Raw genomic sequence first — 26,824 nt, 5'->3', positions numbered from 1 at the left:
CTAATTGAAGATGGAAAACTATACAAACAGAATATATATATTCAAATGTAAACAAGTGTTTTTTGTCTTTTTTGTTGCGCTCTTTGCAACACAGCAGAATCCACTCGCATCAGCTTAAGCTGCCTCATTTTTCTATCATCATTATGCGGCGTTCTCACCATGCGAGATGTGAGTTTTGGCCGCAGGATCATTTGTGTTTACTCACTCGAGTAATGCAATTAAAAGAGAAGAGGAGCAAGCTGCTGACTTGACCACAATTGCCGCTTTGTACCTGTTGTGGAAATGCTGGAGAAGCCAGGGCTGTTGTGTGTGGGTCTAGGAGAACATTCGGAGGCGCACACAGCTTGGGGGAATTTCACTGTCCTTTCCAGGAACCGCAGTTGGACGATTGCCGTTCCCTGCGCTACCTGAGGTCGACTGGGGACAGGTTTGATGCTCTGCTAGCTTGAACAAGTGCCAGGATCTGTCTTCTGTGAGTTTCTTTCTCAACACTGATTGGTTTTCGCGGAAGTATGTCAGGCGCATTGTTCACTCAAATTCAAATACTTCAACTTGAGCAGGTGAAGAGAATGAGGCGAACGACACAAATGAGAGCATGGTCTCACCTATCCAAATGCGGGTGAGTATAGTGGGTCAAAGTTCACCTAGTTGAACTCTTTGCGAAGTCAAGCTTCAGATTCACTCTACCACGGTTTGTCACTGCTGCGTTCATGCATGTGTGACTTTGCCATGACACTTGACTGAAAATCTCAAGTCTTTGCCCCTGACTCGTGGAAATGGATGACAAGAATTTCCATCTATTCACACCTTTGCATTGACTTTATTTGTCATGTCATCGCAACACAAAATTGTAGTTTACATCGTTTTGAGTTGGAATTCTCGCCTTAGCTAAGCCAAGTTTTTCTCATATGTGGCTGTCATATCTTACATTTGCCTCTAAGCTTTGCTCATTTATTGGTAAATCCTGACAATTAAAGCAGTTGTTACTTTCCGTGAATCACTGTTTGCCGGATATAGAAGGAGGAGTGTCCCAAACTTGCTCAGAAATGTGAGACTCTATATTTATTGTTGCAAATGTCACCTGCTGCAGGAGAGTGAGAGTTGAAGTAAACTGTACATTTCATGAAATATACCACCAGCCAGTGTAATTCAATGAAATGTAAATAAAATGCAAAATAATCCTTAAAAACTCCATAGAAGTCACATAATTATATTTCCTTCCAACATACTATTTCACCTGACAACCAGCTTTGGAAATAGACTTACATCAGTTGACCTTAATCAACTTGTTGCATTGTTTGACCTATTGGCTCCAGCACCTTCCCCCAGTCACAAAAACGAGTCTCTCACCAGGCTCCGTCTGTGGCTATGGTTAGATTAGGTTTGTTTGGCCAGGATCAATTCCAGCTCGCTCTGTGATCCTGTTGGTCCCTTAATGAACCTGCTGTCTGTTGAACACCAGTCAAAGCATCGGGAATTGGAGCTTAATTATAACGTGTTGTTTACTCCACAGTGAAAACATTTGTGTTGGTTAAATGCCCAGTTTATGACTGCCACTCGGCAGCCAGCTATCAAACTGAAAGACAATGTCTGATCCTACTTTGATTTAGGAAGGAAAGGACAAGTAATTTGATTGCAAACCAGAGGCGGAACCAGGGCCAGGGGGACACTGGCTTCAGTGTGAAATTTGAAACTTGTCACTTACTAGAAATTCTAAATATGACAATTTGTTGGAAAAAAAAATTGAATTACACACTGTGCTTAAAAAAGGAACAATTTTCAAAATATATTCAATGATGTGTTGCTCTGTTACAGGAACAACTTAAATCTTGCCCCTGTTTCAAACAGTGAAACCAACCTTTGACATGAAATGATCTACGGCACTCTTCAGTTTAATATACAAGTGAGTTCCAAAGTTGAATCCATGTGGTTTAACTTGCACAGTATTTACAGTGACTTTCTGCTGATGCCTCTTAAAGCTTTAATTACCAGCTCAACGCATCTGACTAACTCTACAGATCAGCACAATTTCTCTCCCTTGTGGAAACATATGGCGCTTAAATGCAGGTTTTATGTTAAAGTGGTGTCAGTAACTGGACACCATCCTCGCATAAACTCTGCACATAAGCAAAACGTGTGCAGTCATAAACAAAAACACACATTCGTTTCCACAAAAACTGTTCATACCCACGTTTAGTTTAGTTTATTTAAGGATCACCATAAGAAAACACATGGGTGTGCCTCTAGTGCTCCTGGGGTCCTGAACATGGAAATACATTTCATATAGAAAGTAATTAGCAAATAAAAATATAGAACATTTAAGATCCATAAGGCAACCAAAACAGGTGACGAACATATGCATATGGGCTGTCACAGAATCACACACATTCAAATATCATTCTCGTGTCCTGTGCTGTCTCAGTTTACATGATTAGCATATTCTCTGTTTCATCAGCAATAATGAATTCATAACTGCAGAGAGGAAACGTTGATTTGTTTTTGTCCTGGGAGAGCACACTGATACATTTAACGTCAGCACAAAAAACAGCTTCTGACAACAACTGTCTTCATCAAACGGAAACAGTAGCTCTCGTCTACTGCTTAAACCTGATTTATTCATTCATTGATTCACGGTTTATCATTGTCAACATTTTTATTATCTCTTTGTAAATGACCTGTAAAGTCACGATCAGCGTAAGTGTGAAAGCCATCTATTTTCTGCCGAGTTAATTTCAGTATACAGTGGGCGAGCGGCAGAGAACACAGGGGAAAGGAAATGCACATTGCACCACGCAGGGTGATAAACACTGTCACATCCAACTCAGCTGCATGAATGAAAAAGGCAACCTCTGTGAAAACAAGGGAAAAGCAAAGTCTGTGCAGAAAGGCTCTAGATTCTAATTCTTGTGAGACCACAGTCACAGTCACCATGTTTCCCATGAGTCTGATATACTTTATATACTGTATAGGAACTATAAATAGCAGCATGATTTGTACTGGCTATGTTCCTCTTCACATTCTTAGATTTTTCTACATATTCGAATACAGAAAATATGTTCAAATCCATAGAATTGTATCACTCTTCATGATTCTTCATGAGACTTTTTACTATTGTCATGAACATTTAACATTGAGTATCAGTCACTGGCCTGGAGCTCCTGTCTAAGGGACATGGAGTGGTCTGAGTGTGTGCGTGTGTGTGTGTGTGATGTGCCCACGCTCCTTTTCGTTCCCTTTTAAGCAAAACTACTGACCTCATCAGGACCAGTAAACCTCATGTGGACCAAAGCCTGGTCCTTGTGCGGCAGACCATAGTTTCTTAGGACCTGGTTAAGGTTAAGATATGAATTTTGGTTAAAGTTGGTGTTGGACATGAATTGGTTATGTTTGGGGATAAGGTTTTGGTTGGAATGACCATATGATAGTCGATGCAAAGTCGTAAGAAGGATAGCTGCACAAAAGTGTGTGTGTGTGCGTGTGCGTGTGCATGTCCTCGAGAGCTTCCAGCTCAGGAACATCAAGAGCTGTGTGCTGGCCAGAAGGCTCTCCCAGGGATAAACAGGGGGAGAAACTAATCCTTACTGCTCTCCACATCCAGGCAGAAAGTGTGTGTGTTGCTTTTGGCAAGGTTGTGTGTGCATGCTGTTGACCTCAAAGCATTAGAAAAAGATGTGTTACAGGAACGCATGTTTAGTCCATGTCAATCACTCGCATATTTGTAAATGCATGTTTGTGTGTGTGTGTGTGTGTGTGTGTGTGTGTGTGTGTGTGTGTGTGTGTGTGTGTGTGTGTGTGTGTGTGTGTGTGTGTGTGTGTGTGTGTGTGTGTGTGTGTGTGTGTGTGTGTGTGTGTGTCTGTGTGTGTGCGTGTATTTGAAGGGAGATTGAGAGACTGTACTGAAGGGTTTTGTGTAATCGTGCTGAGCGCCGAAGCGTGTCGAGAGAAAGGACATGTCCTCAGCTCTGATCACATAGTCTACTACAACCACAATAGAGAGAGAGAGGGATAGAACGGGTGTTAGAAGAAGAAAAGGAGAGAAAAACATGAAATGAATGGATTGTGAAGACAGGATGACAGATGAAAAAAAGTGCATTTCAAGCAGAGAGGGAGTGAACGACAGCGAGAGAGAGGAGAGCAGGATAAGATTTCAAGAGGGATGGGTTGAGAGAGAAAGATGGATGGGGCATGGGTAGGGAGAGACACATCTAGATGGAGACAGAAAGAAGTAAAGGGCAAAGACAAGGGTGAGGGGAGCGATTGAGTAAAAGTGAGAGATAGACGGAGAGGGATTGAAAGAAATGGAGGCAGAGATGCAAGAATGAGAAGAGAGGATGGCCATGGAAGGCTCAGAGGATTGGTTTGATCCCCTTTGCTTTTCTCTCTCTTCCTATCGCCCTGTTTTTCTACAATCCAACATTCAGCGTCTGCCTCCACTCAGCACTGCAAAGAAAAAAGTAAGCCCTGCTGTAAAGTAGCTGGCCCCTCGGCCTCGCCCGGTTAATTGCTGGGGTATCACTGTGTCAAATGACTAATAGAGTTTCCCTTCCCATCGCTAATCCGCCAGCAGGAGCACAGCCACCATTTGTTTACTCTGCGTCGAAGCAGAGCAACACAAAGACACACCCGCCCTTTTTAATTTCCTCTCCAACACAATTTCACGCCGCCAGAGCATCAGGTGTGAGGTGTGTTAGTGGTGCACGCACATGTGTGTGCTTGTGCACATGTTTCATGATGTGTTTAATTCTTTATGACACAGTGCTGTGAGTTTGTCTCATGCTCGAAAAGACACACCCCTTGCATTTGTTAGTTGGTTTCACAATACTTGTGAGGACCTTTTGTTTCCATGTTATTCAGTAACACCAAACCTTAATAAGAAACTGCAAACCTAAATGTGTTTTATGAGCTGTGAAGTGAATTATGTCACTTTTTAATATCACATTTATAACCTAATTTATAATGATTTGGGTTATAACACCAACCAGAGTTTCAAACCATCTTGGACCGTATTCCTAACATAGTGACAACAATTTGGAATGTCTCTAACCCACATTTATATTTATTTGAAAAGGTAAACACCCTCTAATCGAAGGTTGGCAGCCCCCGGCCACCAGCGACCACTAGTGAGTTGGAAAACTGGAAAGCTGGGATTAGCCCCTCACCTGTTTTTCACACACATCAGACTGGAGTCATTGCTTGTAGCTAGACAACCTAGACTTAGCCTAAGCGACCCAATTGTTCTGTGTGTGTGTATGTGTGTATAGGGTTCTCGGCGTGTGTTTGCCCCGTTCCCCAGCACTGCAAGGAGAGACACTTCAGCTAAAAGTCAGGGCTGAAGTTAGACTTAAACTTTAAATTCCATGCTAAACTTAAACCCTGAAACTAAAGCTATTCTTTAACCAAAGCCCTGACTGACACAACTGCTTTAAAAGTTGAAGAAATGTTTGAAAACTTCTCTCTAGGAAAGGAACACGATAATACACCTACACACAGTTAAATACATGCCCACATGCATGCATGTTTGTTGATTTTCTTCTTTTCCCAGGCTATATTCGCTCTAAAGGTCAAGTCATCAGTCAGATTCCACCATTACCAGAGCAAATGATAAATTCAGCAGCTCTCCATTTACTTAAGGTCTGAGAAGAAGACGAGGAAAGAAAATATTATGCAAACAGAAGGATGGACTTAACGAGTAATTTGGCAGGACCCTTTTCGGGTATCTCCTCTACCATCTCTCTCTATTTGTGATTTCCTTCCCTCAGCCTCTCGGCCTCTTCCCAAGGACATCCCTATTCAGTGGTCACAGCACGGGCGCTAAAAATAATTTGACAGGCCATTTTTTGTGTGCGTGTCTTCCCTCTCTCCTCTTGTCCCCCACCACCCCTTTTGCTCTGAGGTTCATCATCTTTGGATGTCGGGTCTCTCTATGTGAGTGCTGATACAGATACTGGTGCCGAAGCCTCGGCCACTAATGAGACGTTCAGAAAGGCAGAAACACCACAGACACCGTTTAAAGAGCACAGAAAAAGACTGGGGATCTCTTCTGATGAGAATAACTCTGCTTCATTACCTTTCCTTTACGCTCTGGTTTCTATGCAGCTCTTCTGTCTCTCCTCCTTCGCCTCTTGTTTCTTCCCTCTCCCCTCTGGTATTTCTCTTCTTTATACTGCAGCCCCGTACCTCATTCCTCAACTGGTTCTCTCTATTTCCAGAGCTCTCTCAGTCTTTCACTTCTCTTTCCCTGCCTATGATTCTTTGGATCTTTGTCAAATGTGGGGCATCAGTGGAAGAGCTCACACAGCCCTACGCCTCGTGGGCATTGCATGGCACTATCTAAATCTTGGATTTTTTCACTGTCTGGCTGCAAAAGGGATTTTTGTTAACCTGATTATAGAGTTTTGAAATGAAAATATGCTAATGTTGTTGCATCATCCAAAAGGTTCCTCGTGCTTGTGGTGGGTCAAATAATGGAGTTTACCAGACTTGGTGCAAATAATTTAAAACAGAAGGATTTGAAATTGTTTTAGAAAGATTGGTTTAATCTTCTAACACAGGTGTGTGTGTGTGTGTGTGTGTGTGTGTGTGTGTGTGTGTGTGTGTGTGTGTGTGTGTGTGTGTGTGTGTGTGTATGTGTGTGAGGGAGAGTTGTTGTTACGTCTTAAGGGTCTTTCGTCAGCATAAACACTGATCTTGTCAGAACCAATAGACCTCATGGGCGGTCCTAAAGAAGAACATTTTTAATTTGAGTTCCTGGTTATGTCCAGCAGTTAAATTTAAATTGTGGTTTGATTCAGGTTAGAGTTAGGCATGAGTTAGTCATGGTTAAACCTCCAATAAGGAACCTTTCATTTTTGTTGAGCAAGGCGCCTCTGTGGACACAAGCGTTAGTGTGTCCACTGTCACCTGTCGTAAAAACCACAGTCCAGACAGCATGTGCATTTGGATGTTGGTCAGGCTGTCCACAATTAATGGAATTCAATGCAGAGTCCTAAAAAGAAGCGCTGTGCAAACCTGTGTGTGTGCGAGTGCACGCGTGCATGTGAAAGGAAAGAGAAAGTGGGTTGTAAAGGTCAAGTAAATGCCACCACTCAGGACGACATTTAAGAGCAAAGTTTGTTGGCCACATAACGATGATGGACTCGTCACACACACTCATTCGCACAGCCTTCATTAGTTCTGTGCAGGGGCTGATACAATGTGTAAATGTGTGCGTTTATATGAGGCCCCTCTTGTACTCGTATACGAGTTGCATGGGAGTGCTTGCGTCAAGAGCCAGAGTGAATGCGGAGTGTGTGTTGTAGTTGGTGCGCCTATTCCCATCCAGACATGGTTGTTAAAGGCTAATTCCCTTTATTAGAGGAGGCTCGGGATGTTTTAAAGCCCTAGTCCATCACGTGGCTCCATATTGATTCCGAGGCTTGATGATTTATTACATGCTTGTTTAAAGAACACATTTATGGTGTTTTTTTTGTTCTTTTTTGCATGTGCGTACACGTCTGTTTCTGTGTACACACACCTTTTGTCGTAATGACGGATGGGATGGAAACCCCCCTCACTGCCCGGCACCCCCACCCTCAGCCGCCACATCATCTGTCTCTGTGTTTTTATAGCCAGAGAAACGAGGCTCCCAGACTCACATTAACACCTTGATATATCGCTGATCTGCCACTCCTGATGCGACGGGGAAGGGAGAGGCGACAGCTTCTGTGCCCCTGCAGTGCTGCTCACATCCCCTGAGCAAATCCCTATTCAATTTTCATCTCACTCTAAAGAGAGCTAGCTCGGTGTGTTATTTATCTATTTTTTATTTTATGTATTTTTTGTCCTTGTTGCTCACCAGGCGGAAAAAGGAAAAACGGTTTCTGCAATGGTCCTGTAGCTCCGTTACAAGCAAAGTCTCCACGTTTCATTGCATGGGAATGACGGGCTAACACTGTTAACGAATGGTCAGTGTGGTGGAAGGTGTTGTTCAAGGGAAAGGGATTTTTTTATCATATGAGGCAACTGTACTTCATATTTGAATAGAACTATAGATACGTAAAGAGCTTATATGAATAACGGCACTCTTTTACTATGGTTTGTCATGGAAAAGAACATCACAAGCCTTCAATGGGAATATGTAACAAGATGTATATTGATGTACGCTAAAGAATAGTTTTGTATTGTCGGTGCATTGGAAATTCAGTATATAACTATAAGTATGTTCATATTTATTAATGTCATTTATATGATCTCAACTTTCAGTCTACTCACCATATGTCAATATTTTTCTCTTCTCCCTCCTCAATCTCTCCCTCTGTTGAACGTTGTTCCTTGCCGTCAATCCTGGGCATGCGGCCAATATTTATCCATCCATATGGATACACGCTCGTCTTTACCCAACAACCTGTTTGTCTCTCTTTCTGCCTCTCCTCATTTCCTTGGGCCTCCTCTCCTCTCCTTTATCCCACTCTCCACCCTGCAGACCTCACCCAGCGTATCCATGACCAGGTCCTAAGTTATGTCCTCTGTCCCTACTTCCCTATCCTAGCTCCCTCCTCCCCTGGTGTCGACTCCGCCCCTTTGCAGCGCACAGCCAGTCACAGCGCCGGGACAGGAAACTACAGCCGTGGCGGGACCAACAACTATGCCACAGTGGGCCCGGGCTACACCTCAAGCAATGTCGGCGACGTGTACGGCTCAGACCCATATGTGGCCGACCCCTACCGCACCCTGCAGTACTGCCCCTCTGTGGTGGATTCACCCTACAGCAAGTCTGGACCAGCCCTACCGCCCGAAGGCAGCATGCAGCGCTCGCCTTCCATTGACTCTATTCAGAAGGACCCAAGGTAGGATGAAATAACCAGGATGAAAGGTGTTTATGGGCTGCTGTTGTTGTTTGAGTATGACTGTGTGTGTTTCTGGAGTGTGAAGGATTGTCTGTCTGTCTGTATGTGGAATGCATATCTCAAGAGCCATTGTTTTCCTCTGCTTCACACTCTGCATGTGTGTTGTTAAGTGCTCATGGAAGTGCATTGAGGTTTGGACACATGATACGTTCAATATTAATACATTTTGGATAAACAGGTGATTAAACAGGTGTGCAGAAGTGTTGGCAGGGCATCAGGGTTCTGTGGACTGAACCTCACTGCTGGTCTTCACTTAACCCGCTCAATAACTGCAGGTCTTTACTGCAATTGTTGCATTACAGAGAAACAGCAGAATTCACTTTTTCAAATACATTAGGGGACAGAACTGGACTAGTCCTAGGCAGAGGTACCACATATGCATAAAAACAAAAAAAGCCTAATAAAAGAGTGTCACTTGAGCCCCACACTAGTAGCTTCAGAAGCTCTCTTTCACCTCCCTCAGTGTCAAGCTGTGTGTAGAAGATTCCTACTGGGCTGTGATCACTTCCACCCTCTTGTCTCTGCAATTAAGCAAAGCTCATTCTCTCTCTTTATTTATATATATTTCACAGGACTCTTGATGTATAATTCCTTTAATTACAGAGCGAGAGGGACTGAGACGTCTGTAGATTGAGCCTCAGCAGCAGCTGTCAGTCACGGGAGAAAGGGACACAGAGAAGGAGAGAAAGACACTGTGAACGAGATGAAAGAATAGAAGAGGGTGGAGGAAAATAATTAAAACAATGGCAAAGAAAGTAAAGCAAGAAACACATGAATAATCCTCTGATAAGGAAGCACTGATGGCCCTTAGACATTGTTTCACACAAACACAAATTATCAAAAATCTCCCACTCTGTTAAAACATGTATTAATACAAGCAAATTAATTCCTAAGATTATATATTTTATTATGTTATTACCTGTGTAAAATATATATTGACTCTGACCCATGAAAGAACCATTTTCTTCTATATTCATACCAAGTGAGTTGCTTTTTAGTGGGGATGACACCTGTGAGACATTAGTTGAAATATATTCCTTTACCTTGAAAGATTTGTGAGGAGTAAAGTAGCTGTAAAAACTGTAATTGCTTTAAGCTTCATATACTCCATGCGCAACAACCAGAGACACATATTGTTTCTCCTGCTTTAACACTTAATATAAGACAACAGAAAGATTAAAACCTAGTATCCTAAGCCACGATTAAGGAAATGTGACCATCTTGGATACGGTTCAAGTATTTTGTGAGCTCTTTTGTGCATTTAACGCCCTCCTGCAGAGTCCAATAAAACCTTATTTAATTAGAAGTTACCAAGTTCTCAAGGACTGCTTTAAAATTCATACAAAACTGCTTTCGACTCAGTGTGTTGTTTACTTTTAATTTAGGGCTGCGGTGAGCACCAATACATTACGAACCACAGGTAGCCAAAGTGAAACAACTCTGAAAAGAGAACCTAGCAATTAACAGACTTCCATACCAACACCATCCAGAATACGGTATCCCTGTAAGTATGAGCCCAGTGTTGGTTATAACTGACATCACTGGTCATGTTATTGCTGACCGTACCTTTTTGGATTTTTTAGGGGGAAGGTAAAATGAATTCTATAAACCTTCCATCCATCATTGGTACCGCTTTGAGGGTCTCGTGGGGGCTGGAGCTAATCCCAGCTGACTTTTTGTTAGAGGCAGGGTACACACTGGACAGGTCATCAGTCTATCATAGGCCTGACATACAAAGACAAACAACCACTCACACTCACATTCAAACCTAGAGTCATCAATTTATCTAACCAGACTTTGGACAGAGGGCCCATAACCTTCTGGAGCTGAGGTAAATAAAGGGTCACATCCACATTTGAGGAGATATGGTATGAACAAACAAATACTTAGTTAAATGATGTTGTAATTTTGTTATCCGGAGTCTGACACAGACTCAGTCCAGGCATTAATTTCCGGTTACCTTCCTGTTGCTTTTTGTTATTATGTCCATTTTAAACACAAATGTTGCCTTAATTCAAGAAAACAGTCTATCGAATTTATTTTCTTCTTTTTTAAGTAAATTGAATTAAAACCCTAATTTCTTAAAACCATGCATGCTCTACTTAATATTGTTGAATTTGAGCTTTGTGTTACATTTCTCTCTGCCATGAGGTTAAATAGCCTCCTACTCGCACTCTCTCTCTTGCTGTAATTGGATCTAGCTGAGCTAACATGAAGTGCTAAATGAGTTAGCAGCTATTAGAGACAAGGAACACTGAGCGAGGGGCAGAGGTTATGTCGGTGTTAATGTGTGTCTGTGGGAGAATGCAGTGTGTGTTTGAGAGGAGACTGTATTTTTATGTATATTCTTTGACTTGTGTACATGGCTGTCGAGTGTGTGTGTGTCCGTGTCAGCCGGTTACACCGTTAGGGGCCATTGCAGTTGCAGAAGAGTGAGCGCGATAGAGCAGAGGTGAGGACAGCGACACAAAAGAGAAAACTCAATAACCGCTAATGGATGGCAGTGAAGAGAGGGGGGCAGAAAGAGAGAGGGAGATGAGATAGCGGGAAGGAAGAGTGGAAGGAGGGTCTGCTGAAGATGAAGTTAAAGGGAGGGATGAACCCAGTTGAGGTGAGGGTGGGAGGAAAGACAGGAGGCAAATGATGATGAGAAGGTGGGGAATACATGCAAATGGAGGAGAGGTTGGTAGTTGAAGATCAAGGTGGAAGGAGGTTAATGTTAGAAAGGTGGGATAAAAGTGTGGAAAAGGACGAGGCATAATTTAGATAAATCTTACAGCCTTCATTGTTTTCCGCTGTCTCTTTGAAAAATGATTAACACACAACTGGTTGCCCTGCATAGACTGAATATTACCATAGAGATGTGTGGCCGACTGCAAGTGTCATGAAAATTTAATTTAATTAATTCATAACTAATTATACATTTAAGATATTCATTGATACATGGTTTACAAATGTATTTATTAATTTATAGTATAAATGGGCTAAATGCCACAAATTCATTATTTTTATGGGTTAAACAAAGCATAAACACAAGTCAATAATTTACTAAATCTATTAATGAAATTCACAAATTGAATTATGAATTCAGATTTTAATCAATAACCACTGCTATGCATTTTCATATTAGTATTGATTTATTCAGTCACTTAGCTTCTGTTATTGGCCTTTTAACCTGTGGGCCTCACATTGGTCAAACGAGGTAAAACAATGTAAATTAGCCACGGGGTGTAACAAACTCTCTGATTGGTAGGAGAGACTTTGGTAAGGGAGGCTAAATGAGTGAGCAAATCCAATGGCTAAGGTTCAGGATAAGCTGTGCAAAAATTAAAATGATTTGTGACAATTTAGGAATCCATGTTATTTTATTACTGCTTTTAACCAGAATTTTCATAAAATACATTCCATTATGTATTTATGAAGACGTTGATGTTAATTCATTTTTAAACTAAGTTAATTTAGACCAATATATGTTGTTTTTAAAAATCCCTTTTTGAATTTCAACTATTTATTGATGGATTTGTAAATTACTCTTTTTATTGTCCCTTAGAATATATATTAATCTGAAATTTAGTCTATTTAAATTGATTGATTACAAATACCTGTTTTATTGACAGTAAATGAGTTAGTAAGGTTTCTTTGACACTTGCAATCCTCCATAGGGAGCAAGGTGAAGAGCAATGTGTTGAGGTGCAGTTACAAAACCAATAAAAAAAGGAAGACAAGAAGAACAATGATGGAGGAAATGAAACAGAAAGTAAAAAGTAAAGGAGGATTTTAAGTGAGGGGTAGAAAGTACACAGAGAAGTTTTTGAAGGGAATAAGGGAGACTTACCTTTGGGGACTGAAGAAAGGCGAAAAAGAATGAAAGGAAGGAGGAAGAGATGTAGGTCTGTGAGTATGGGGAGAGAGCGATGAACATTTGCTCGGGGAGAGTGGGATTTGGGGACCAATGAGATGCGGGCCAATGGTTATTGTTACAAAGCTTGTCAAGGGCGGCAAACATCATACAAGCAGAGTTCCAGTGGAGGGGGAGAATTCACAGTGTGGTACAAATGAGGATTGACTTGAAGAAGAAAGAAGAAGAGGTGTAAAATTGCGATCAAAAAACGAGACTGCGGTATTGTTTCAACTGCAGGAGTGTGCTTGTCTTATCTCATCATTCAGTCTTAAACGGAGACACAGCACTTAGCTCGGGGGTAAGATAAATCAAACTTCCCATGTTGACATTTTCTTCACCAATCCAACATTTTTTAATGCAACAATAGCAGCTGTAGTGTTAGAGATGTTTGATGTCTAAATTAATTTGTTCCACTACGTTCCACAACGTTTTGCATTTAGCTGATTGTTTTACCTGACACAAACTGAAAACTCAGTTCTGAACCATAATCCAGAATCCCAAGGTTAAAGCCACATCTCTGCAAAAATAGATGGAAAACACACATTGTATTGGTAAATGTAAAAAAAATGTCCTCCTTTCCTTCCTTTATTCTCTTAAGACAACACAGCTGCGGGCATGAAATAGCTGTAGTAGCTTGATATGACGTGATCCGATATGACATGTCATTGTCAACACTCGCTATTTATTGTCAGCGTTTGTCAGCTCACAGGCTGAACACATCGCTCTATTAATGGAAAATCTGTAATGGTCAGCTGTGTGTGTGTGTGTGTGTGTGTGTGTGTGTGTGTGTGTGTGTGTGTTCAAGGCGGGGTCAAAGGCAGGGAGATGGCATGTATGTGTGTGTGTATGCACTTACTTCTGTGTCTGACATTTATAGTATGTGATAGCATAAGGCTGAGGCAATGACTACCATGTGTCATACAGCCGACAGAACAATGACGTGGGATTGTGTGTGTGTGTGTATGTGTGTGTTTGTATATGTGTGTGTATTACTGACAGAAGTTCAGTTAAGTCTGTTTATTTATGTGCATGTGTGTGAAAAAGGAGCACTGCTCGTGTTCCTTTTTTTTGCGACCACTGTCTGTGCAAGTGCAGTGTGTGTTTGTTTCAGCACCATGGAGAGAGACACAAAGCTGCACATGGTTTGTGAGTTTCAGCACCTTGGACAGAGATAAGAGTTGGGGATCATTACTGCCGTATAAAAACGTATGCTACAAGGTGCACCACCTGTTCTAATCATGTAACGACCACGTTAACCAGCAATGCATTTCTGAAAGAAGTAAAACATAACTGGTAAATTATTGTAATGTGATATAATCATTAATACGTAAAATAACACAGACTTAGGGGAAGGACTTAGAGGTAAAGAGCCGGTCAGTACCTATTTTTGTCCTTTGTTATTCATCTTGGCTCCACATCAGATGTAGGGAAAAAGGGACGAAGAAGAGACAAAAAAGAATTGGCAATGACAGAAAGATGATAAGGAAGATAAATGGATATGTTAGTGACTGGGTGACTCAGGGAGACGGAGCAGGAGAGGGAGGACAGTAAGGGTGTGATAGGCACAGTCATGGGGTGAGCGAGGGATTTAAAAAAAGAGAAAGGAGGGAAGAGAGAGATAGATAGAGGAAAGAGGACACACTCTATTGGCTCTCAGCACGGCCCAGGGGTAATTTCCTCTCCGCATGAGAAATGCATGCTGGGATATGGAATCACCTCCAAGGGAGGGTAATGATGCATTGCCAGAGCCTTGGCCCTGGGGCACAGCTGTGTGTGTGTGTCGGGGGGTGGGGGGGGCGTGCGTGTGTGTGTGTTCTGTGTGCATGTGTATGTGCGCGCGTGCTTCCTGGCCATCATCCCTGTCTGTTCTGGGTGAATTGCCCATTGTAGTTATTTTCCTTTTCTGAGGTAGCCTATCTGTTTGTGTGTGTGTGAGTGACCTTGGGATGATAACAACGTTCATCTGCCTTCCCTTCTATGATGAGCTTGACCCTCAATCTAAGGCCTGAAAGATAAAGGGACTGATATGTGACTGAGTTGGTTCTTTTGTTGTCATATACAGACACACTTACAACCATTTAACATTTAAGCATTTAGATTTGAGGGGAAAAGAGGCTGAGTGTAACAGCTAAATGATTTTTTGCTGCGAAGCAGATAAAGAAATCCACATTGAAAGCCTGGACTTTATTGCTGTGCACACAGTTTTAGCAGTAGAATGATGGTGCCATTGTTAAAGCAATATTATTTTGTTTGTGCGTTTGTGTGTGTGTGTGGAGTCATTTAACTCCATCTCAATCCATGTGTCCATAATCAGTAATCATTTGTAAATGTATAAAAATATATTTAAAGTTGTGCTTGGATGGGGGCAAATAGGGACATACATCTGTAGATGTGTATTCATAATCTTGTTGTGTGTATTCAGATTTGTAAGTGTTTAAAAAAAACTGTAAATATGTGATGACATTTGCTAGTGTTTGAGATTTGTACAGATTTTATAAATCTCTCAATAAGTAAATAGATATTAATTGCTGAAAAGGCTTGGCGATTTTTCTGAATATTTGTTTGCAAAATATTTTATACATTAACAAATCTGATTAGGTACAAGGATTGAGATACAGTTACACAACTATCCACACAGATGCACACACACACACAAAGTCTTGTTACTGTATTGGCCACCATGTTTTTTATCCTGTGTTTGTGTTTGTGTGTGTGTTGGCAGGCTGTGTGATGTGTGCAGTCAGTAATGAACCTGTCATGTCCCTTTTGATCCAATCATTTCATTATTGTTTTTTACGATAATTACTGCCACTGACATTCCCTTCTATTAACATCCATCAAACCTTCTACACACATACACAGGACCAGACAAACACATAATGCAAATGCCCCCATTCAGCACAACAAACTAATGTATTGGTTATAGGGGTGAAAAAAAGGTTATACTTCATGCTTAACAAACGTACGGCATTAGATGCTCTCCGTCTCTCTACCTCCCACCTCTTCTCTGCCTCCATGTGGCCTGACACTGGTGGCATTTCGGAGGGATTATGGGAAAATGTCACACTAGCACAATTACTGTATATCTTCCTTATTTCCCCAAGCTTTACTTCACCTCTCCTCTCCTGGAGCCCGTACTTGACATCACAGCCAAACCATACTCCATCAACAGATGTAAGCACATCCAGGGCCATAGATATCAGGTTGAACAGATTTTAAAGCAGAAATGTTTATTTCTACCTTATTAAAATAGGTGATATCATCAATATTACAATATTTGTGTGTGTTTTTACATTGTGCGATACTAATTGCATTGCAGTACATGCTTGTATGGTTAAGGCAGAGTTTTCTTTTGCCCTTTGACCAAATATATTCATCAGAGCTCCATGCATATGTTATGATGAGTCTATATTCCAGTTGAGACAAATTTTCTCTGTGCAGGTCTGTGGGAACTGCTCACTGTGACTGTAGAGTACATCTCACTTGAATCAAAGCAGAATTCAGTTACATGTGTAGCACAGTGCTATCAATATAAGTACCCTCATGGGAGGGTGCTACTAAGATTAATTTTTCCCTTGGACTTCAGTGCAGTCTTGCATGAACTCAGCGCTATCGACTTTACTCTCAGATAAATGTATCTCTTCTTTAATTACCGTTTTTATTAACATTCACCGCAGACATGAATTTCAAGCAGCTGCACGTCTCTCCTGCCCCTAACGTTGTACAAGGCACAATCTTCTGTGGGGTTGCAGACGTTAAGGTCAGCGAGATGTACTGTTCTCGTGCAGCAGAGGGATCTTGACCTTTCAGTTGAGTAGCTTGCAGGAAATCATGCGTCAAGTGCCTGTTATTGGACCCAGCAGGAACCGTTAATGACCACAGAACTGAGATAAAGCAGAAACTGGTAGGTGGTGTTAGGTAATAATATGAAAGCAGATGAGAGAAACAATTTTATTAAATAAACAGTGGGCTTTTTCAAAGGTAAACCTATTGTAAAGCTTTAGGGTACTTTTGTCTTGCTGATTTAAAATCATAATTCCAATAGTTTCTTGTTATAGGGGATCACACATAGCCCCGCTGCCATTTCTGCCGGCCGGTTCAACAGCAAATCATCTCATATGTAATATTATAATATAATACCTAATAAATAAAACCCAATAACACATTTACTTATGCACAAAAAACTCAAACCACTATTGTTCATAATCTAAGTTACCCTTTGATATTAATATGCACTGAGACTGCCTCACAAAAACAAATACACTGTGGATAAATTAGTTAAAGCTGATTTTAAAGAAAGATTTTAATAAATGTTTTTTCAAATATTTACAGTAGGCATTTATAAACAGTATATTATGGAGCTAACCTTTTTGCATCCTTGAAAGTTACTGCTGTTCTTGTGCTTCTGTGAGATTCAACTTGGCTGACTGACGACAGCTCGAATAACATTTTCCACAGGTAGCATTTAAGTCCTTCACTGATATAAATTAGTAAAGTCAAACTTTCAGGATAAATTAGCATGAGGAGGTGAAAAGAGCATTTATCAATTAATCGATCAATCAAATTTTCTTTCTATAGCCCATATTCACAGGTCACTGGTCATATTCACAAGTTTGTCTCTTTGGGCTTAAGAGGGTTTAGAGACATCCTTGTCTCTAAGCCCTCGACAATAACGTCCATAGCTACCAAAAAAACAAGGGAATTGAAGATCTAATGATTAGCTACAAGTGAGGGATCCCTCTTACAGGAAGGACAGAAGTGCAATGAAAGCTGTGTGGAACAGAGCATGTTACAAATTAACAATATTTACATTAATCATGAGACAATATCGTGTCTTCATCAATGTTTGAAGTGTTCAAAGAAAAATCTCTGACAGACATGAAGGGAGTAGCAATGACTAATGTAATAATCAATCTTGTTATCTACAATTCTGGATCTGCGATAAAGCAAAAGGACTTTGTTCTTTAAACCCTCTCCTTACAACTCAACACTGAAGTGCCCTTGAGCAAAGCCCTTGACCCCTAAACTGTTCCAGTGGAGCTGCTCAGCCACTGTCAGATTAGCCTGTGTGCATAGCTGCATGGTCATCGAATCTACTCTGGTTGAATAAAAAAACGTCGATTGCATAGTGCTGATGGCGGCGGTTGTTGGTGGAGCCCAGCTATAATTGTTTCCTGTGTAGAATAACACTACCGTGTAAAAATAGGTGCTTGGCTGCATCATTATTTATTTCATTTTGTTATTTTTGTTGCAGGAAACTCTCCAGTTTTGATCATAGAACCCCCCTCCACTTCCCGCGCTTGTGATCTCCACACTCCATCCGTTTTTTTACACTGACTCATGATAAAATAACTCTGATGCATTCTCTGGGTGCTGACTCAATTTAGATGACTGGATCGCTCCAGCTCTCCCTCTCCATCTCTACAGCACACTTCTGCAGGTAGAGGCGGCTTGACAGTGATGACGGGTTGTTCGGTTCAGGCGTTCATCCAGCACCTCAAGTGTTTTAACTCTCACTCAGTCTAAACACAACAGTTCCTCTTCTTTGCGTCTGCTAAAGCAGCCTTTCCATCGCTCTCTATTTTAATCCCATCCACTCTCTCCCTCTCTCTTCCCAGCTCTCTCCATCTCCTCCCTGTTACTAAGTGTTTCTCTCCTGTTTCTCTACTCTATAAGCAACAGTCCTGTGTGTAGGTTTGAACCCTTCCACATCTGTGTGTTGGCACCAATGCTTTCCCTTCATAATATGAATGAAGGCCGCGCCCTACAGCCAGTCAGACTTTTCATTCTGACCACGACTCAAGTCAAACACAAATCTTGGCAGAATGATGGCCAGAATAGAAGAGTGATGCAGATGGAGGGCAGGTTGTCATATGAGTCACTGGACAAGGTTGTTGGTGTTGTCTTACCTGTGTGTGTGTGTGTGTGTATTCAGCACATGCGTGTTTCTGGAGGCAACGGCACAAATTGCAGTTAGTAACATGTGCATTCATGAGTGAGCGTGTTGACCCCTGTGAACATGTTGTCCCTTTTATATTCTAGTAGTTACATTTTTCAATGCTGAGGCATAAATCTTGTGAAGGACCTTTTATTGACATCAGGATGGATCAATACTAAGTGCAGAGTTTTGTGTCAGTTTGATTCGATGTTGCATTTATATACTGTCAGAATTAACTGCTGCTCTGAGGTATACACCAGAGATATGTGAGATGTACGGTGTTCTGGGCAATTTAAACCACATTTCTATGCTTAATTTGCTAGAAATTATGTTTCTATACAACTAAACTGTATCAGCAAATAATCGATTTTGTAAAAATTACATTTTGACTTGATTATGTTTTATATTATCACAACAAGACATGATATTCTATATTTACCTGTGTAAGTGTGCATGTGTGTGTGTGGTATCAAAGACATCATCATAATATTACCATGAATTTAGACAATGACGTTAAATAATGTAGCGATACGATCTTTATCTTGTCCAGATTAACCGTTTATTAAATTTGAGCATATACTCCTCCAATGGTTTTCAATACAATTTATGCATTTAGCTTTATTCGTCTCTCATGTTTCACAAAGAATTGGGTGTGCACGAATACAATCGTCCTCAACCACTCCCTGCCAGCTCCACTGATGTAATTAAATATAGTGCTTATTCATTCAAAATACATTTATCCTCCAGCCGCTGATTGTTTCCTGCAACTTGCATTACTGTTGAGTTGTACAAAAACAGGATTTCTGGGAAACAGGATTGGTCACAGAGCTGGCAAACAAGTACTGCTCAAACTAGGTAATAATTTAACCTGTATTCCACGATGGAGCTTGCCCTAATGCCAGCAATCATTTGCCAAGGATGGGTGAACACGGAAAATACAAGTTTACTTATCAAATTATACAACTGTAGGGAATGCAGTCATCCGTGTCATTGAAATGTTGCTTAGTGAATATCAGGCAGAAAACAGACCTCAGATCAAATCTCATGGCTGACACCTAGATTCCCTAAATGAATGAGTTGGTCTTTCAACACGTATACTGCTCTAACATGTTTGTTCATTGGAGTCAGTGAATATCGTCTATAATCTGCAGCATTGTATGACTCCAGACACTGTGGAGCTCCAGCACGTGATGTTCCTATTGCAGAGCTCTATTCATCATTCTACTTTTGCCTCCTTTCCGTTTTTATTTGAAACGGATGACCGCTTTTAGTCTCACTTTATCTGTTTATATGTGTGTGTGTGTGTGTGGCGCACATTCTCACATGAAAAATGTCATTGTTGTGCAATAATACAATCCTGTCAGAGATATAACACAAACCCGTTAGATAATATTCATTAATATTATGATAAGAACATCAATAGCATCCTAATTATTATTGATATTATCATTATCTCAAGAACTGTTCGTCATAGCAGCTTCACACTTGTGGAATGTGTAATTGTAAGGATCTATGGACATGCAGTGTCAAATTTGGTGGGATTCGGACACGCAAACATTCACCATTAATAAACTTTGAAGGACCAAAGACTCGAGATCTGATGGACTTATCAACGCAAGTGATGTTTTCACAGGTCACTCTCACAGTTTCAGATAGGAAGATGCAACCAGCATAACCACAGGCCAATGAAAGCCACCAATTCCCAACAGGCAGGTTTAAAACGGCACCAGTTGTTCTTATCCCTCCATCTTCTTTTTGCCTTCCATCATCATCTGCTTTAATACACTGATGTCTGCACAAAGATGAAATATGTGAACAATAAAGTAGAAAATAGCCCTCAATTATCTTAATTATTAATTTTACACCATGTTATGTTGTTTTATTCTTATAATCACTGCTGACTTCTTACTCATTATGTCATCATCTCCATAGAAAGCATTGTTATCAGCATGTCCTTTATATTGTCTTGCACAGCCTTCAGCAGACACTGTACTCCATTTCTCTGTGCTGTATTATTGCCCCAGTGTGAACTAATGAGAATAGCAGGTGCATAAGCTAATCACAGGATTATTACTTTTTCTTCCCTCTTGCGTCACCTCTCTCTCTCTCTCTCTCTCTCTCTCTCTCTCTCTCTCTCTCTCTCTCTCTCTCTCTCTCTCTCTCTCTCTCTCTCTCTCTCTCTCTCACACACACAAAAACAGGTTGTACACAAAGCAATACTGAATCATTAATATACCCAACCCCTGGTCAGAGGCAAATTAGAATACATGATGGCGCCAGTTTGCGTTAGATGCACAGGAAGGTCGATGCAGGTTTGGAGGAAAGTTCTTTAAAAAACACAACTTGAAATCAGGAGTTTCACAATACACGTTTACCCATGTCATTTCAAAATGCTGTAACTGTTTAAATCTCGTGCATTGGGAGTCATGGGGGCCTCTTAACTAGAGCCGCTGTGTGAGGTTACTTTGTTTAACTTGTAAAAATGTTCCTAATGGGTAAAAGCGTTTCTGGATGACACATGTCTTGATATCAGTGGGGGAATTTTTAGGCATCTGTGCCCAGTGGCTATTGGTTTTATGGTCCACAAACAATCACAGACAAACGCAATGTAAAACTATTTGTGGTGGCTGCATTTTTTTATAAATATATAACTATTTTATTTGTGTTTTGGGCCATTATAACATATCCGTAAGAAGACAGACTTTGCAAAGATGCGTTTCAGCAACTTTCTGAACATGAAATGGAAGCTGTCACTGACTGTTCAAGGGAATAATGCTTTGTTTCTTTGTGTCACTGAAACACTAACTTTTTGTTTTCCAAAAAGTTTATTTACAAACTTATTTTGTGAACAAAAAATATTTTTAGACCTCAACTTGACCCCACATCCTGTCTGGTTCCACCTTTTGTATTCATCCATTTATTTATAGCAGTGCGACTTGTCACTGTGGCCTCCACTTACCCTTTTCGCTTTGGTGTTTGCTTGGGAAAAAGGACAGAAAAAGGAGAGAAGTAGAGGTAAGGAAAACAGAGGAAAGAAATACAAAATTGCAGAGTACAGGGAGAGGGAGTTGAGTGAGGATAATGTTTCTTTAAGTGGGGTAGCTGAAGTCAAGGTGTGTGTGTGTGTGTGCACGTGTGTGTGCACATGTGTGTGCACATGCGCGTGATCGTGTGAACGTGCGTGCGTGTTCACCTCTGTGTAAACAAAAAACGGCAAAGGCAGAGGGAGTAAAAAACTGAGTGTATGTGTTTTTGCAAGTTCTGAGTGTGCACGTGTCCTCTTGTTTAACCTCAGGGCAGGTCTCTGACCTCTACAGTAAATGTGTGGCTCTGTAATGTGAATCTGAAGGTTGATGAATGCATTACACACACACATGCATATTCACACACAGACATAGACGGTGCTAATATGCAGCGTGACCTTATCAGTGTGAGATTCTCTTGGCAGAATAATTCTGGATAATTTGTGGTTACCTGACACACATACGCAAACTGTCAGTGTGGGACCTTCATTGGGGATGAGACAGGATGGGGAATCTGTTGGTTATATATTGTGAACACACACACACACACACACACACACACACACACACACACACACACACACACACACACACACACACACACATACATGCTAGTTTCATTAGCATCATCAGGGTAAAAATAGCTCACCTTTCCCTGTTTGACATTAAGAGGCCGGAGCCGACTCGTTGACATGATTGCATCTCAGCTTGCAAATCAAGAGACAATGGGGCAGTAATTTTTCAGCAATCTCTCCTCCGTCCACCAACCTAATCATCTGCCTGTGCTTTGATTGACAGAGTGTAGCTAGTGGGGGTTTGATTGGTCAATTTGTTCCCTTGTGTTGTAACGTGGCTAAAGTAAGAGTGATTTCCCCTCAGTCTCATTGTGGGCATACGGCTGATGGAGGTTTGCTGGTGTCATGACCCTTTGTTAGGAGTGGAGTGAACACATGAGTATCCTGTTGAGGTCCACTTATCTCCTGCCTTCATACAAATAGGGAAATTATGAAAACCATTATAATCAGTCATCGCTCCTGTGAACTGACCCCCTCGTAGTGATATGACCAATAATATCAAACTTTGCTTTTCCTGCCACTTTATAGAAGTAGCAAAGAAGAATACACACAAATGCAAACCACACAGACTTCAATTGAAAGGACTTGTGCAGTGTACGAGCTAAACCTGCTGTTGGTCCTGTGCTAATGCTCTGGAGTCTCCTTCAGAATTCATTAGTCTTTAGTGAGTCTACAATACACAGTCACTTTTTTATTGATTGTGTACGGGACATTGTGTATATATATATATATAAACAGTCGATGGTGCAGAGTGAAGTTAGAAAACTTTGAGTTCATCCTTCCTGTTTTTTCTCCACTGAAGATTTTATAGTCGATGTTTTTCATAAAATGAAACTGGATTTGTTGTATTATTGTTCTCTGTTGTATTGCTTTGGCTTTTATATAAGATTGAATGATTCACTGAACTGCCGTTATTTTTTCATACATTTGTATGTAGGCTATTTCAGCGTTTTTGTCATGAAGGAGATCAGCACATGCGACACTGACGAATGTCAATCTGATTCGGTATAAAACAACATACTATCAAAATGATCTATCAGCGATGTTGACCAACAGTTTGACCCAATCACCAACCACTGCTGTAGTTTATTAGAGGACGTAGAAGAAAACTGTCCACTCTGTCTACACACTGAAGGCACACTGCCCCTCCCCCAATGATGACCAGAGCGCTGTTGTGCCTGTTTATTCAGCTCTTATTAATAATGAATGTATGGCAAGTCTAAATCGGCCCTTTAAGAATACACATGCCAAGTGAAGTCGAAAACATACAAACAGATGTTTGTGGAATAAGTAGGTTGCTTTTGTGTGGATAATACAATATACTTTAATCATTATTTTGCTACAGAGGAGTACGTAGCTCAATATTACTGAGGATGGTGTGTGTGAAACATTGTGATGGTGTTGGTCACTTCAGCCTTTATTGGCCCTCTCTAATGAATGCTGCATTCAACTGTGTGTATAGTAGGTTTCAGTGCCCCTATTGTTTGGCTGTGTAAACATCCAGTAATGTCACCGTGTAACGGGGCCATAATGCCATTGGGCTGAAAATTACGAATCAGCAAATGTTGCATAATAGCTGTGTGTGCATGTTTGAATTTCTCCTGCTTTGTTGATCTGAAAGTGTATCTTTGTGTGTTTGTAATGAACAAACCATATGCAAGGGTTTGCACATGCCTGGGTATATACAGTATGTGAGAGCTTTATTGAATGTTTGCCACCAGGTGTGAGCGTGCATATCTTTGGTCCGCTGCAATGTGTGTATGTGTTAAATACGCTGTGTATCTGCACCCCCTCCGCTGTTTGTGTGTGTATATAAATGAACACCTGTCTGTCAGCTTAATGCCATATTAAATTAGGCCTCCAATTTTGTGTGTTCAGCTAATTACAAGGACTAGGGGCGGTGTTTTGTGTTTTCCTTACCCTGGCAAAAATCGCTGCATGGACCTGCACACTAATGCCCCCCTTCGCTTGCCCCACCCATGCAAGCCACACACACACACACACACATACCTACACATAGAGAATGTTAGATGACATTTCCTACATTTTAATCTCCGACTAGACACACTTATCTAAAGCAAATTATCAAAAGGGCAAAGAGTGGAAAAGATCAACGCTCATGAACAGCAATAAATTGATTAAGTGTTGGGCAGTAGAGCAGTTCAATGGAGAGTGATACAGTGGAAAACACAGTTACCCATTAAACCTTAAAAGCTCCACATTCCCTTCTCCTTTCCTTTGGAGTCGTACTCTTAAATCTTAAAATAGTTGAAGACATGCACTTTACTATGAAAACGACAAGTATTTTAACCTTATAAATGAAATGGACAAACATATTTTGTGTATTACAGTACACGTGATTGATGTTGGTCCCCACTTAATATTTATAATAACTTATAATAGATCAAGCTCCCTTCAAGGTCGCATGACATCAAATATCACCGGCTCTTTTTTCCCACCACCACCTGTCCCTCTGTCCCATTCAGTATTTGTCAGTCTCATTCAACACCTCTCATTTCTCTCACTCAGTCCTTTGTTCGCTTTTCATTCAACCTCCTGAGCCTCCTATTCCCAGCTGGAGGACACCACAGAGAAGACTATTGATTTTTTTCTTAGCCTGTGTGGTTGTTGCCTGGGCTCTTGATGGAAAAACTCAGCCAAAAAAAGAGTGAGAGAGAAAGCGACAAGGGAGAGGAAGAAATACAGAGGAGGGGGGATACTCTAACGAAAGGAGGAAATGAAGAGAGAGAAACTCACATGTGGCCTCTCATATATCTTGTTTACACCTAAATAAGCAGGTATATGCAGGTTTTTAAAAGGCAGGTAAACCCTTCATAAAACTGTTGATGCACTCCTCTCCTGCCAGTGGGGGAGTTCACCTTGCAGATCTGTTTTCCCCCTTGGTGAGTCGTGTTCGATGTCACAAATGTGCCAGACACTGAAAAGCTCTCTCACCTCACTGTTTTGCCAGTTATATAAGGAATTGGGCTTTCGATAAACCGTCACTTTTTTCTTGTTTACATGGTGCAGAGTGTGGTTAGAGAGATCTGCGCTCATCCTACCTAATTTATCTGCAACAGACATTTTAGAGTCATTGTTTTTCATAAATTGAAACTGAATTAGCTTTATTTCTGTTCACAATATGCAAATTTATGTCGCACCTTGTCTCCAAGATTTAAATAATAATAAGTGCACAACCATCTGTCGTTATTTTCGCGTCAATGACCGAGAGTGAATGACACTTGTATTCATTCCTATTGCAGATGAAAGCCAGATGTTTGTGGCTGGTTTTTGACCAGTGGAAAATGGGGTTATAGTGAAGGAGTGATCTATATCTCTGTTGCTCTTAGTCATGACCTTCTCTCTGCTATTCATCTTTCTGTTAAGGGTTTGTGGAATTCCTCTCTGTGATATTAATATTCCTGCTCACTTTTCTATTTGCATAGACAGAGGTGATCTGTGATTACCAGTCATTTCCTTTGCTCATCCGCAAGTGGAGAGCAGTTTGTATAAGGGGGAGGATGATGACTGAAGATCAGGTGCAGCTGATTCAATGTAGTTTTCTTCACGTCTTTATCTGGATGGGTTTCATCCCAGCTTCATCCTCCCAACTCTATCTCTCCATTTGTCTGCGGCCTGGGAAGCATCGCCCTCTCACTTCCCCCACCTTCCATTGATCCCCTTTATTGTGACTGGGATTTGTGTTAAGTTCTTTCAGCCGTGACAGAGCTCTACACGGAGGAAATTTTCGCAGGAGGGAAGAGCATGTGCAAAGCATGCAAAATTGCTTAAGGTGTTAGGGACCAGTGCACCACAGAAAATCCGGTGTGGTAGAACATGCAACCACTCCTACAGTTGTGAGTGCATGTTTTTCTGTTGACACTTTACAGTCAAATAAATTGTGGTTATACATCAATTACTATCTTTTGAAAGAAAAAATGCAGCAGAAACGTTTTATATTGAACATATAAAAACATAAAATATTTACGTCAAAATGTATTTTCCCAGCAGTATTGGTATTTTTCAAATGAAAAATAATGTATTTATGGTTTTCAAACATTGACCAAATTCCCTTGATATGAGATTGGACAGAATTTGACAAAGTAATTTTCCTTTTGCCCAGGCTGATCCCTGCAGCTTTATACAGAGACTTTCTCATTAAATATAATCTGGCTAACATTATGTCTCCACCATAATGTTATTAACCATGCTAATTAGTTTGTATTTGAGACCAGATGTGGAATTCATCATGTGGTGGTTTAATGAATGCTCTGCTGACACAGTTTCAGTTTATATAAATAGTCTCACCTGGTACTGTATAAAATGGGGAATAAATGATCACACATATCAGACAGTTTGAATTGAAACTGCATTTTTATTTTGCATCCTCGAGAGGAGAAAGATTCTGGTGAAATTGTATGTGTCTCTAGTAATCTGAAGATTGCTGTGTGCCAAAGAGAGAACTTTCTTACAAGCGTTTGTCAGTATAGGGCAAATGAATA

General features: G+C 40.8%; 1 protein-coding gene across 1 annotated transcript in view; it reads left to right on the top strand.

The window, feature by feature from the left end:
* ctnnd2a (catenin (cadherin-associated protein), delta 2a) overlaps positions 1 to 26,824 on the top strand; it is a 195,540-nt gene that overhangs the window by 88,911 nt on the left and 79,805 nt on the right. The window contains exon 11 of the mRNA XM_061094229.1: positions 8,528 to 8,825. Within this exon, the coding sequence (XP_060950212.1) occupies positions 8,528 to 8,825 (298 nt within the window). The remainder of the gene's footprint in view (positions 1 to 8,527; positions 8,826 to 26,824) is intronic.

Source organism: Limanda limanda, chromosome 20 (assembly GCF_963576545.1).
Source record: "Limanda limanda chromosome 20, fLimLim1.1, whole genome shotgun sequence".
NCBI classification, from domain to species: domain Eukaryota; kingdom Metazoa; phylum Chordata; class Actinopteri; order Pleuronectiformes; family Pleuronectidae; genus Limanda; species Limanda limanda.
Note: the sequence above shows the minus strand (reverse complement) of the source record. Positions and strands in the feature narration are given on the sequence as shown.